This window comes from Brassica rapa, chromosome A06 (genome assembly GCF_000309985.2).
Source record: "Brassica rapa cultivar Chiifu-401-42 chromosome A06, CAAS_Brap_v3.01, whole genome shotgun sequence".
Classification (NCBI taxonomy): Eukaryota; Viridiplantae; Streptophyta; class Magnoliopsida; order Brassicales; family Brassicaceae; genus Brassica; species Brassica rapa.
In genome coordinates, this window is record NC_024800.2 from 13,070,125 (window position 1) to 13,082,388 (window position 12,264).

At 33.6% G+C, this 12,264-nt stretch overlaps 2 protein-coding genes across 6 annotated transcripts; both read right to left on the minus strand.

The window, feature by feature from the left end:
* Positions 1 to 4,962: 4,962 nt before the first annotated feature.
* Positions 4,963 to 7,737, minus strand: LOC117126081 (cyclin-dependent kinase B2-1-like). Its single transcript, XM_033273465.1, has 12 exons — positions 7,723 to 7,737; positions 7,413 to 7,612; positions 6,928 to 7,131; positions 6,745 to 6,856; positions 6,574 to 6,667; positions 6,261 to 6,489; positions 5,992 to 6,157; positions 5,805 to 5,909; positions 5,583 to 5,692; positions 5,408 to 5,511; positions 5,221 to 5,310; positions 4,963 to 5,089 (listed from the first exon to the last, which is right to left on the minus strand). The coding sequence occupies exons 1-6, from the start codon at positions 7,735 to 7,737 to the stop codon at positions 6,380 to 6,382; spliced, it is 735 nt and encodes a 244-aa protein (XP_033129356.1). The 3' UTR covers positions 4,963 to 5,089; positions 5,221 to 5,310; positions 5,408 to 5,511; positions 5,583 to 5,692; positions 5,805 to 5,909; positions 5,992 to 6,157; positions 6,261 to 6,379.
* A 972-nt stretch (positions 7,738 to 8,709) lies between these two features.
* On the minus strand, positions 8,710 to 12,041 carry LOC117126006 (cyclin-dependent kinase B2-1-like). Of its 5 annotated transcripts, none has more exons than XR_004448527.1 (10): positions 11,603 to 11,780; positions 10,948 to 11,046; positions 10,410 to 10,857; positions 10,182 to 10,347; positions 9,995 to 10,099; positions 9,773 to 9,882; positions 9,600 to 9,703; positions 9,413 to 9,502; positions 9,126 to 9,281; positions 8,711 to 9,020 (listed from the first exon to the last, which is right to left on the minus strand). XR_004448527.1 is itself a non-coding variant. In XM_033273213.1 (10 exons), exons 1-5 carry the CDS (start codon positions 11,629 to 11,631, stop codon positions 10,570 to 10,572), a joined length of 549 nt encoding a protein of 182 aa, XP_033129104.1. In that variant the 5' UTR covers positions 11,632 to 12,041; the 3' UTR covers positions 9,155 to 9,502; positions 9,600 to 9,703; positions 9,773 to 9,882; positions 9,995 to 10,099; positions 10,182 to 10,347; positions 10,451 to 10,569. The 5 variants fall into 5 exon arrangements, 2 of the variants coding, with proteins under 2 accessions (XP_033129104.1, XP_033129105.1); XM_033273213.1 differs by lacking the exon at positions 8,711 to 9,020 and adding an exon at positions 11,118 to 11,321 and having other exon boundaries at positions 9,155 to 9,502; positions 10,451 to 10,679; positions 10,764 to 10,857; positions 10,935 to 11,046; positions 11,603 to 12,041; XM_033273214.1 differs by lacking the exon at positions 8,711 to 9,020 and adding an exon at positions 11,118 to 11,321 and having other exon boundaries at positions 9,155 to 9,502; positions 10,456 to 10,679; positions 10,764 to 10,857; positions 10,935 to 11,046; positions 11,603 to 12,037.
* Between the last annotated feature and the right edge of the window lie 223 nt (positions 12,042 to 12,264).

Consider the following 12,264-nt stretch of genomic DNA (forward strand, 5'->3'; position numbering starts at 1 on the left):
CAAAAACTTAATTTAGTGCTATTTTGGTCTTTTTCTCTTTGTTTTTCTTATATTGTATATTTACTTATAAAAATATTTGGAAATAATAAAACTGTAAAATTATACACTTTCAGATAGATGTTTAATGTATTTTCCATTTTTTATATTGTATATTTATTTTTTCATTGTATATTTACTTATCTAATTGTTTTTATTTTTTTTTATCAAATTGTAGTATTACGATAGATGTTTAATATAATGTTTCTATTTCTTATTTTATATGTTAACTTATTATTTATTAAAATAATATTAACCATCTGTTTAATGTATATTTAAGCACATGACACGTAGTATATTTAAACATTAAGTAATTATACTATACTAGATTCTTTTTCCGCGCTACGCACGGATAATATATTTAAATTTGTTACATATATCATTTTTATTTCTATGTAAATTTTGTATATCAAAATTATATATAACTAATTTAAAAAAAAAATTATACTTTTAGTTTGAAGTAAGTATTTTTATTATATGTAACACAATTAACTAATAAAATATGAAGAATCAAGTCTGAGATTTTAGAGTTATGTAAAAAAATATAATTATGTATAGAACATAAATTATCTCAGTTTAAAAGATCGGAATCTCATCTCGAATAAATTCACGAAAATAAAAAGTACTCCAATAACCTACTTAAAATATAAAACTCCCTTTTAAAAAAAGTGTAGTTAATAATATTGTTTTACGTATAATAACTGAAAACTGACAATTGAATACTGATCTATAATATTATTTTAATATATCTAATGGTAAAATATTAATTGTAATAAACAAATTTTGAATTTTGTAATATTTCATGACTTAGAAGTCTTTAAAATCTAAAATCTATTTTATTAACATAATATATTTTTCATTCATTTATTATTTTGACGCTACAAAATATTGCTTTAGTTTTATTTGTATATTAATTTTTTTAATAATTTAGTTTCTTTTTAAGAAATTTTAAAATTATCAAGAATATAATATATTTAAAATTATTTAGTTAAATATATCCAAATATGATGTATCATTTTTATGTGTGTTTTCGTTGAGCATATTTAGTTTGTAGTTTGTATATTTAATAACACCTTGTTGCGTGTCGTTCTATGGGTTTAATAAATGTGTTGTAATTTCATTTTTATTACTACTAACATGATTTTTTAGTGATCAGTGATAATGTATTTTTAACGTTATGTATTATATTTTATCGTATATTTTTTTAACTCTTCATGCTGGAAAATTTTTTAGAATCATTTTAATTAGATAACAGGTTTAAAGATGTAAATAAGACTGTGTATGTTGTAAATTTAGACTTTTCAGTGTAACTGAGTAATATCAATTATGCAAAATTATATTATGATTTTATTTTACTCAATCTTTCTTTCTGTGTACATTTTTTGCTTTATTTTGTATTCTTACAATTTTATTGTCTTATTCTTTAATTGCAGAGAATTACTATTTCCAATTTTTGTTTCATATACCTTAAAAGTCTTCGGTTGATTTTTGTTTGTTTTCTTTCTCCAATTACAATGTACAATTCGACCGTATCTTTTTTTTTTGGGATCAAACTACTAATATCATGAGATAGAAAAGCTTAAACTCCAAGAATATAGTGAGTATTTGTGCTAGAAAAAACTGATTTGACTACTAATATAGTGAGATATTATAATATTAAAATGTATGAAAACTCTTCTCTGTTGTCCTATGTTGTCCTATGCTAGACATAATCAAGTTGTTGTCAATTGATTCTATATTTGTGATAACTAGAAATACATTTTTATGTCTTACTTATATCATCATTAATTAGTTTACAGTTCGATCATTTCTAATATACTGAGAGTAACATAATATTAGATGTTGATTATCTCCTTACAATTGAAAATGCACAAAATGAGATAAATTCAAGGTGAAACCATTTTACAATTTTGTCCTCATATCTATATAGAGTTAGTTTATAGATTATTCTATATGTTTCATAATGTAATCAGTTTTAATTAAAATCTGTAATATTTAAAAGTTATTACTTTAGAAAACTGTCATTTAGTATATAAATTTAATTAATTACACTGTAATTTGCATAATTTAATTGACCACACAATATCCAATAAATATAAAGTTTTATTGAAATATAAAAACAATTTATATAGTGAAACAAAAAAATACATTTAAACCATTATATTATAAAATAAAGGAAATATTCAAATTATAGTGAAACATTAGAATAGTAAGAATTAGAAAAGCTAAAATCTCAACGTCGATCATTTAGGTCGGCCATGCCTTAGATCATCTCCAATGTTTTCCTCTTTTTTTCTATAAAATAGAAGAATTTCATAATATAGATGGATTGTCTCCGATGTATTTTTCTATTTACTCTCCTAAAAAGGAATATTCTTGATATATTATTTTCTAAGTTTACAAATAATATTTTTTATTTGTGAAAGTTGAAAACCAGCCCAATTTATTTTAGTATTTTACAAAATTATGATATTATCTACACTAAATATTTCTTTACAAACTATTATGTAAATAAAAAATATAATTATATTTATATAAATAATATATTTCACTCAAAAATTATTTTCGGCTAAAATTATTTAAGTAAAAAGTTAAAGGATCATTTTGTAAAAACAAATAGAGAAGGTGACATGGCAAAAATATAGTTTCTCATTGGCCGATTATTTTCGCCTACGTAGACACTCTATCTGAGGCTTATATTCTCCAGTTTTAATTAAAATCTGTAATATTTAAATATTACTTTATAAAACTGTCATTTAATATATAAATTTAATCAATTACACATAAATTTACATAATTTAATTGGTCACACAATATCCAATAAGTATAAAGTTACATTGAAATATAAAAACAATTTATATAGTGAAACAAAAAATACTTTTAAATAATTATATTATAAAGCAAAGGGAATATTCAAATTATATTGAAACATTAGAATAGTAAGAATCAGAAAACCTGAAATCTCAACGTCGATCATTTACGTCGGCCATGCCTTAGACCATCTCCTATGTATTCTTCTATTTTTTTTTCTCTAAAATAGATGAATTTCATAACAGAGATGGATTTGTCTCCAATATATTTTTCTATTTTCTCTCCTGAAAAGAATATTCTTGATATATTCTTTTTTAAGTTTACGAATAATACTTTTTATTTGTGAAAGTTGAAAACCAACCCAATTTATTTTAGTATTTTATAAAATTATGATATTATTTACACTAAATATTTCTTTACAAACTATTATGTAAATACAAAATATAATTATATTTATATAAATAATATATTTCACTAAAAAAATATTTTTGGTTATAATTGTTTAAGTAAAAAGTTAAAGGATCATTTTGTAAAAACAAATAGAGGAGTGACATGACAAAAATATAGTTTCTCATTGGCCTATTATTTTCGTCTAGACACTCTATCCTTCTTTTATTACTTGTTTGATTAATTGTTTTTCATTGGCTGATTATTTTTCATTGGCCCGCTTAAGAAAAAACGTACACAAAGGAACCTCATGGACAGAGTATTATTTTGTCGCAAGTTGCTCTACAACATAGATATTTTTATCACAGAGAGTGTGATATGCCGTGTGACCCTAAGATACAACGTGGTTGAGTCTGGGAATGTATTTTGCTCTCACTGTTTTAATACAAATTATCGATAATATGATGAGAAGGAGTTGTTATACTTTTCTATATGTAAGACGTCACGAAGGAATTGCAATATATTTGTATCTCTTACCAGTTCTTTGGTTAAAAATATCAGCAAAAGGACATAAACATAGCTTTCTTGTAGTGGACGTGTGTTTAAGAAGAGATGTTACATGCACTTTAAAACGGGTCAAAATAGCTAAGGTTAGATTTTAACAATTCATACAACTATTAAAAGACATTTTAACGAATCAGCTAGCAGGTGAAACAATATATTTGACTCTGTTACCAGTTATTCGTTTAATACACTTGAAAAGTGTAAGCAAATATAAATTAGTTAAAGGAGTCTATTTTATAAGTCATTTGAAATACATAGCCAAATAGCTCAAGTACACATAAATAATTGAAGGAGGCTCTTTTCTAAGTCATCTGAAATACGGAGCCAAATAGCTCAAGTAAACATTTATTAAAGATTTTTTTTAAGAAAACGACAAAAAGCAGTTGTGGAAGTCTGCAACATTCCATTAGGCTCCAGTAATCTGAAGCTTAACCATTTCGAACATGGTTTTTGGTAGGTTTAGAGGCTGTTTCTTGCCTTCCACCATGACATGAGTAATGGGTCTGCCGTTGTTGACTGGAGCACCTCTTTAAAGAGCTTCAGAAGTATCTCTATATATAGCTCCTGGAACATCATTGCCGGTGTTTTCATCACCTCCATGTGGAGGAGTAAGGGTATACATAACACAATAATGCTTGGAGTGCTTAAACGTAAATATACAGAGAGATTACCTGCTCTGCAAAATCTGGAAGGGGAAGCTCTGGTTAAGGTGAATGACTGATGCTTCGATGAGAAATTAAACCTTGAAAGTTTCTGCTGGAATGTTAAGGCCCTCCCCAGTATGTCTCTGAGGCACTGTGGGAAGGCAATGTTATGTGCATCCTCCATGCTGGTGCCCTGTTGGACAATCACAAATAACTAAACAGTCCTTTCAATTTTACTAAAGCTACACACAAATAACAGAGGCCAATTGATTGATGTTACCAGTCCTACCATGCAGCAGGAACATTGATCAGCTTGTTCATCTCAGCATCGAAAGCCACAAACAGAGCAGAGTCGGATGCATCTGATACTGCCATTTCCACCCGGTACTTGTCATCAAAGAGAGAGACGACTGGTTAGGTGTAAGGATTAAACTGATTTTTTTTGTGAGCATACCTAAATCATGTATGAAACCAATTGCATCATAGATTACCTAACAATGCCAACAGCTTTTTCATCATGATATGATCCACACACTAAAGATGAAAGCCCACGCTGCAGTTTCCAGGAGCTCTTGGAGCATGAGATATAGCACCACTCATGTGATGTTTCAGAGTTATCAACTTTCCCAGTATGCAGTCTATAATGTCTAGTGATAGTAAGAGGAATACCAAATGAGCATAAGATGTTCGTGCTAAGTTAGATATAAACTAACCTGTGGTGGTGAAGTGAGCACAAAATTTTATTTTCATGTCTAGTGATACTAAGAGGAATACGTACTTATTTATTTTCCTTGGTTCGTTAAAGAATCTTCTTCAGATGGAAAAAGAAAACTTAATATTACTAAACCCCTGGCGCATCAAAGTATGCCTGCAACAGATATTTCAAATATTGTTCGTTAGATCACATCTTGGTATCTAAATGACAAATATATCTTTTTAATTCTGAAAAGATTTAGTAACTCCACCTGATACCAGGTAAGTCCTGATGCTTTTCCTGAGAATTTCTGCCACTTAACCTTCTTCTACCCTTTCTCGTGTGAATATAGAGCTTCTAGCTTTCAATACCCACCTACAGATTTGGAAAAAAAAAAACAGATCAAAATTGCCTTGGAGGTTGAGAAAGTACGATTCATGACAAACCTTGTTTCCCCATTTGTTTTTCTCAGTGAGATCAAGTGGTCCAGAGCTCAACCCTAAGATGGAAACACTACGTGTGACATGTGAATCTATGCTCCAGATAAGACACTATCCTGTTGACACACAAGAAAATCACAGATTTCATCATCAAACTTGAATGTTTTTGTTAGCACATAATTTTTGTGAGAACATCTAGCTATGCACCTTCTCAATCTCACATCTTACCAAGGTATTCTCAATTGAGCCAGACATGCAACGCGTGGCCAAGGCTAGCAACTCTAACAGTAGGCTTGCCTCCTTTATCGAAGGTCACTGTTATCTATCTTGAAGCTATAATATAAAAAATTAAACAGATTAAATTCTTCTTAAAATTCTGATTCATAAAAATAAATCCACTTGTACGCTTACTTACCTTGTTGTGTATCATCCGTAATCAGACTCGTCTTTGGCCAAGCCATAGAGCTCAACGGGACATAATCACGCTCATTTTGGAACGGTCTCGGTGACCACCTTGAAATCAAACTTTTATTTGCCTTCTTTGACTTCATATAGTTTCTTGCAGTGTGATGAGAGACAATCTGAAACATATAGCGACCAAAAAAACGAAAGTACATAATCTTCTCTTTTTTCGATACAATACCTTCTCATCAAGGAGAAGTAGAGTGATACCCATGAATTTACCATACTTCTTGATGTTTTCCGAGTCCCATAAACGGAGAAGCCAAGCAACAATGAACTGCGACGATCTACCCAGACGGAGAGCGTCGAAGGCTGATTACGCAACAAATCGGAAGAAGACGTTACCGAAGAATTTTTTCAAGTCTGATTAAGAAGTTTAAGTGAGAGTGATGGTGAGGACGTTGGAGCTCAGAGTCCCCAGCAAGAATCGCTTGGTTGGTCACAAGCTCAGCTGTCAATGTCAAAGAAACAACGTTAGAGTCACTATCTGTAGTTTTTATAAGTGAAAATTGATATTGAAGTGAGTAAAACGTACCAAAAACGCAGCCAACAGACCACATATCAACAGCTGTAGAGTAATGAGTGGCACCAAGAAGAACTTCTGGAGCTCTATACCATAGAGTCACTATCTGTTGCAATGGAAAACAACCAGTTTAGAACCAGATACAATGACATTGAGCTCAAACAGATCAACAGAGATTATTACCTCATGGGTATACTTCTTCATAGGGAGAGTGAAGGCTCTGGCTAAACCAAGATCTGCAATCTTGAGCCTCATCGTCTTGGGATCCATCAAGAGATTGTAAGGCTTAAGATCTCTGTTAACGAAACCAAGAGAAAGTAGTAAGATCTCTCTCTTAAATCATTATCACTTGTAAACATTATATACCTGTGCAGCACACCGTGTCCATGGCAGAACGCGATTCCTTTGCAGAGTTGGTACATCAAGATCTTGATGATTTGGAGAGGAATGTTGTCTCCGGTTTGACGGAAACTTCTGATGTACTTCTTGACGTCAGTGTCCATGTACTCGAACACCAGGTAGAGCACAGTTTTGCCATCTTTGCTCAGTCCTTGCTTAACATCCATCAACCTGAAGAAAATCAACAATCAGAAAAGCAAATAGATGAAACTAACAGATACTGAGGATCAAGATGCAGTGGTTTATCATCCAGAATCCTAATTGAGATCTATCAACTCTACGAATCATCTCCAGAATCCTAATTGATCATCCAAAATCCTAATTGAGATCAATTATCTCCAATCTAACGAATCAACCAAGCAATACGAAATCGGGATCTAACGAAACGAACACTATGCTATACGAAACCCTAATGCAACTCCAATAGAGAGAGTGAGAGAAGGAATCCGAACCTGACGATGTGAGGATCGCGAGCGAGCATGCGTAAGATGGAGATCTCGCGGAGAGTGATGGAAGGAACGCCTTCTTCGTCTTCATGGAGACGCGTCTTCTTGAGAGCGACGATCTTTCCAGTAGTTTTCTCTCTGGGTCTGTAAACCTTCCCGTAAGTTCCTTCTCGGGACAAATACTGATGACGTGGCAAAACAAATGACTATTATTGGTCGATTTTTTGTGGTGACGTGGACAGCCTCCCTACTCCTCATATATCCCTTTTAGTATATGATGATTATTTTTCATTGGCCCGCTTAAGAAAAAACGTACACAAAGGAACCTCATGGACAGAGTATTATTTTGTCGCAAGTTGCTCTACAACATAGATATTTTTATCACAGAGAGTGTGATATGCCGTGTGACCCTAAGATACAACGTGGTTGAGTCTGGGAATGTATTTTGCTCTCACTGTTTTAATACAAATTATCGATAATATGATGAGAAGGAGTTGTTATACTTTTCTATATGTAAGACGTCACGAAGGAATTGCAATATATTTGTATCTCTTACCAGTTCTTTGGTTAAAAATATCAGCAAAAGGACATAAACATAGCTTTCTTGTAGTGGACGTGTGTTTAAGAATAGATGTTACATGCACTTTAAAACGGGTCAAAATAGCTAAGGTTAGATTTTAACAATTCATACAACTATTAAAAGACATTTTAACGAATCAGCTAGCAGGTGAAACAATATATTTGACTCTGTTACCAGTTATTCGTTTAATACACTTGAAAAGTGTAAGCAAATATAAATTAGTTGAAGGAGTCTATTTTATAATTCATTTGAAATACATAGCCAAATAGCTCAAGTACACATAAATAATTGAAGGAGGCTCTTTTCTAAGTCATCTGAAATACAGAGCCAAATAGCTCAAGTAAACATTTATTAAAGATTTTTTTTAAGAAAACGACAAAAAGCAGTTGTGGAAGTCTGCAACATTCCATTAGGCTCCAGTAATCTGAAGCTTAACCATTTCGAACATGGTTTTTGGTAGGTTTAGAGGCTGTTTCTTGCCTTCCACCATGACATGAGTAATGGGTCTGCCGTTGTTGACTGGAGCACCTCTTTAAAGAGCTTCAGAAGTATCTCTATATATAGCTCCTGGAACATCATTGCCGGTGTTTTCATCACCTCCATGTGGAGGAGTAAGGGTATACATAACACAATAATGCTTGGAGTGCTTAAACGTAAATATACAGAGAGATTACCTGCTCTGCAAAATCTGGAAGGGGAAGCTCTGGTTAAGGTGAATGACTGATGCTTCGATGAAAAATTAAACCTTGAAAGTTTCTGCTGGAATGTTAAGGCCCTCCCCAGTATGTCTCTGAGGCACTGTGGGAAGGCAATGTCATGTGCATCCTCCATGCTGGTGCCCTGTTGGACAATCACAAATAACTAAACAGTCCTTTCAATTTTACTAAAGCTACACACAAATAACAGAGGCCAATTGATTGATGTTACCAGTCCTACCATGCAGCAGGAACATTGATCAGCTTGTTCATCTCAGCATCGAAAGCCACAAACAGAGCAGAGTCGGATGCATCTGATACTGCCATTTCCACCCGGTACTTGTCATCAAAGAGAGAGACGACTGGTTAGGTGTAAGGATTAAACTGATTTTTTTTTGTGAGCATACCTAAATCATGTATGAAACCAATTGCATCATAGATTACCTAACAATGCCAACAGCTTTTTCATCATGATATGATCCACACACTAAAGATGAAAGCCCACGCTGCAGTTTCCAGGAGCTCTTGGAGCATGAGATATAGCACCACTCATGTGATGTTTCAGAGTTATCAACTTTCCCAGTATGCAGTCTATAATGTCTAGTGATAGTAAGAGGAATACCAAATGAGCATAAGATGTTGGTGCTAAGTTAGATATAAACTAACCTGTGGTAGTGAAGTGAGCACAAAATTTTATTTTCATGTCTAGTGATACTAAGAGGAATACGTACTTATTTATTTTCCTTGGTTCGTTAAAGAATCTTCTTCAGATGGAAAAAGAAAACTTAATATTACTAAACCCCTGGCGCATCAAAGTATGCCTGCAACAGATATTTCAAATATTGTTCGTTAGATCACATCTTGGTATCTAAATGACAAATATATCTTTTCAATTCTGAAAGGATTTAGTAACTCCACCTGATACCAGGTAAGTCCTGATGCTTTTCCTGAGAATTTCTGCCACTTAACCTTCTTCTACCCTTTCTCGTGTGAATATAGAGCTTCTAGCTTTCAATACCCACCTACAGATTTGGAAAAAAAAAACAGATCAAATTGCCTTGGAGGTTGAGAAAGTACGATTCATGACAAACCTTGTTTCCCCATTTGTTTTTCTCAGTGAGATCAAGTGGTCCAGAGCTCAACCCTAAGATGGAAACACTACGTGTGACATGTGAATCTATGCTCCAGATAAGACACTATCCTGTTGACACACAAGAAAATCACAGATTTCATCATCAAACTTGAATGTTTTTGTTAGCACATAATTTTTGTGAGAACATCTAGCTATGCACCTTCTCAATCTCACATCTTACCAAGGTATTCTCAATTGAGCCAGACATGCAACGCGTGGCCAAGGCTAGCAACTCTAACAGTAGGCTTGCCTCCTTTATCGAAGGTCACTGTTATCTATCTTGAAGCTATAATATAAAAAATTAAACAGATTAAATTCTTCTTAAAATTCTGATTCATAAAAATAAATCCACTTGTACGCTTACTTACCTTGTTGTGTATCATCCGTAATCAGACTCGTCTTTGGCCAAGCCATAGAGCTCAACGGGACATAATCACGCTCATTTTGGAACGGTCTCGGTGACCACCTTGAAATCAAACTTTTATTTGCCTTCTTTGACTTCATATAGTTTCTTGCAGTGTGATGAGAGACAATCTGAAACATATAGCGACCAAAAAAACGAAAGTACATAATCTTCTCTTTTTTCGATACAATACCTTCTCATCAAGGAGAAGTAGAGTGATACCCATGAATTTACCATACTTCTTGATGTTTTCCGAGTCCCATAAACGGAGAAGCCAAGCAACAATGAACTGCGACGATCTACCCAGACGGAGAGCGTCGAAGGCTGATTACGCAACAAATCGGAAGAAGACGTTACCGAAGAATTTTTTCAAGTCTGATTAAGAAGTTTAAGTGAGAGTGATGGTGAGGACGTTGGAGCTCAGAGTCCCCAGCAAGAATCGCTTGGTTGGTCACAAGCTCAGCTGTCAATGTCAAAGAAACAACGTTAGAGTCACTATCTGTAGTTTTTATAAGTGAAAATTGATATTGAAGTGAGTAAAACGTACCAAAAACGCAGCCAACAGACCACATATCAACAGCTGTAGAGTAATGAGTGGCACCAAGAAGAACTTCTGGAGCTCTATACCATAGAGTCACTATCTGTTGCAATGGAAAACAACCAGTTTAGAACCAGATACAATGACATTGAGCTCAAACAGATCAACAGAGATTATTACCTCATGGGTATACTTCTTCATAGGGAGAGTGAAGGCTCTGGCTAAACCAAGATCTGCAATCTTGAGCCTCATCGTCTTGGGATCCATCAAGAGATTGTAAGGCTTAAGATCTCTGTTAACGAAACCAAGAGAAAGTAGTAAGATCTCTCTCTTAAATCATTATCACTTGTAAACATTATATACCTGTGCAGCACACCGTGTCCATGGCAGAACGCGATTCCTTTGCAGAGTTGGTACATCAAGATCTTGATGATTTGGAGAGGAATGTTGTCTCCGGTTTGACGGAAACTTCTGATGTACTTCTTGACGTCAGTGTCCATGTACTCGAACACCAGGTAGAGCACAGTTTTGCCATCTTTGCTCAGTCCTTGCTTAACATCCATCAACCTGAAGAAAATCAACAATCAGAAAAGCAAATAGATGAAACTAACAGATACTGAGGATCAAGATGCAGTGGTTTATCATCCAGAATCCTAATTGAGATCTATCAACTCTACGAATCATCTCCAGAATCCTAATTGATCATCCAAAATCCTAATTGAGATCAATCATCTCCAATCTAACGAATCAACCAAGCAATACGAAATCGAGATCTAACGAAACGAACACTATGCTATACGAAACCCTAATGCAACTCCAATAGAGAGAGTGAGAGAAGGAATCCGAACCTGACGATGTGAGGATCGCGAGCGAGCATGCGTAAGATGGAGATCTCGCGGAGAGTGATGGAAGGAACGCCTTCTTCGTCTTCATGGAGACGCGTCTTCTTGAGAGCGACGATCTTTCCAGTAGTTTTCTCTCTGGGTCTGTAAACCTTCCCGTAAGTGCCTTCTCGGGACAAATACTGATGACGTGGCAAAACAAATGACTATTATTGGTCGATTTTTTGTGGTGACGTGGACAGCCTCCCTACTCCTCATATATCCCTTTTAGTATAGTATATACTAGGTTACCGGCCCGCACCCTGTGCGGACATAAGAACATGACCGGCCCGCACCCTGTGTTATCTCTCGGCCCGTACCTCACGAGAGGGAACACAGTAACGTCAGTATGAAGTGGCAGATATTGTGTGTATGTATAATTGAAACGTCACAAAATATTTTGTGTGTTTACGAAGATATTTTCATTCAAAAAATAGAATAAATAGTGTATAGTTTTAGAAGTAACAGATTTTATATTATCATTAATTAGAATTGTATTGTATATGTTTCATAATTCTTTATTTTAGGTGAATAATATTATTTTTCCATAAATAATAAACAAACATTTATGTAGACATATTAAAAGAAAATATAATAAAAATCAAAATATTATCCATAAATAATATAAA

Excerpts from the sequence above, each read along its gene's own strand:
- LOC117126081 (XM_033273465.1), bottom strand. Across the intron at positions 7,132-7,412 it reads CGCGATCCTCACATCGTCAG|GTTGATGGATGTTAAGCAAG; the intron begins GTTCGGATTCCT and ends GATTTTCTTCAG. Across the intron at positions 6,668-6,744 it reads TGAAGAAGTATACCCATGAG|ATAGTGACTCTATGGTATAG; the intron begins GTAATAATCTCT and ends CCATTGCAACAG.
- LOC117126006 (XM_033273213.1), bottom strand. The coding sequence starts at position 11,631 with ATGCTCGCTCGCGATCCTCACATCGTCAG. Across the intron at positions 11,322-11,602 it reads CGCGATCCTCACATCGTCAG|GTTGATGGATGTTAAGCAAG; the intron begins GTTCGGATTCCT and ends GATTTTCTTCAG. Across the intron at positions 10,680-10,763 it reads GTCTGTTGGCTGCGTTTTTG|CTGAGCTTGTGACCAACCAA; the intron begins GTACGTTTTACT and ends TGACATTGACAG.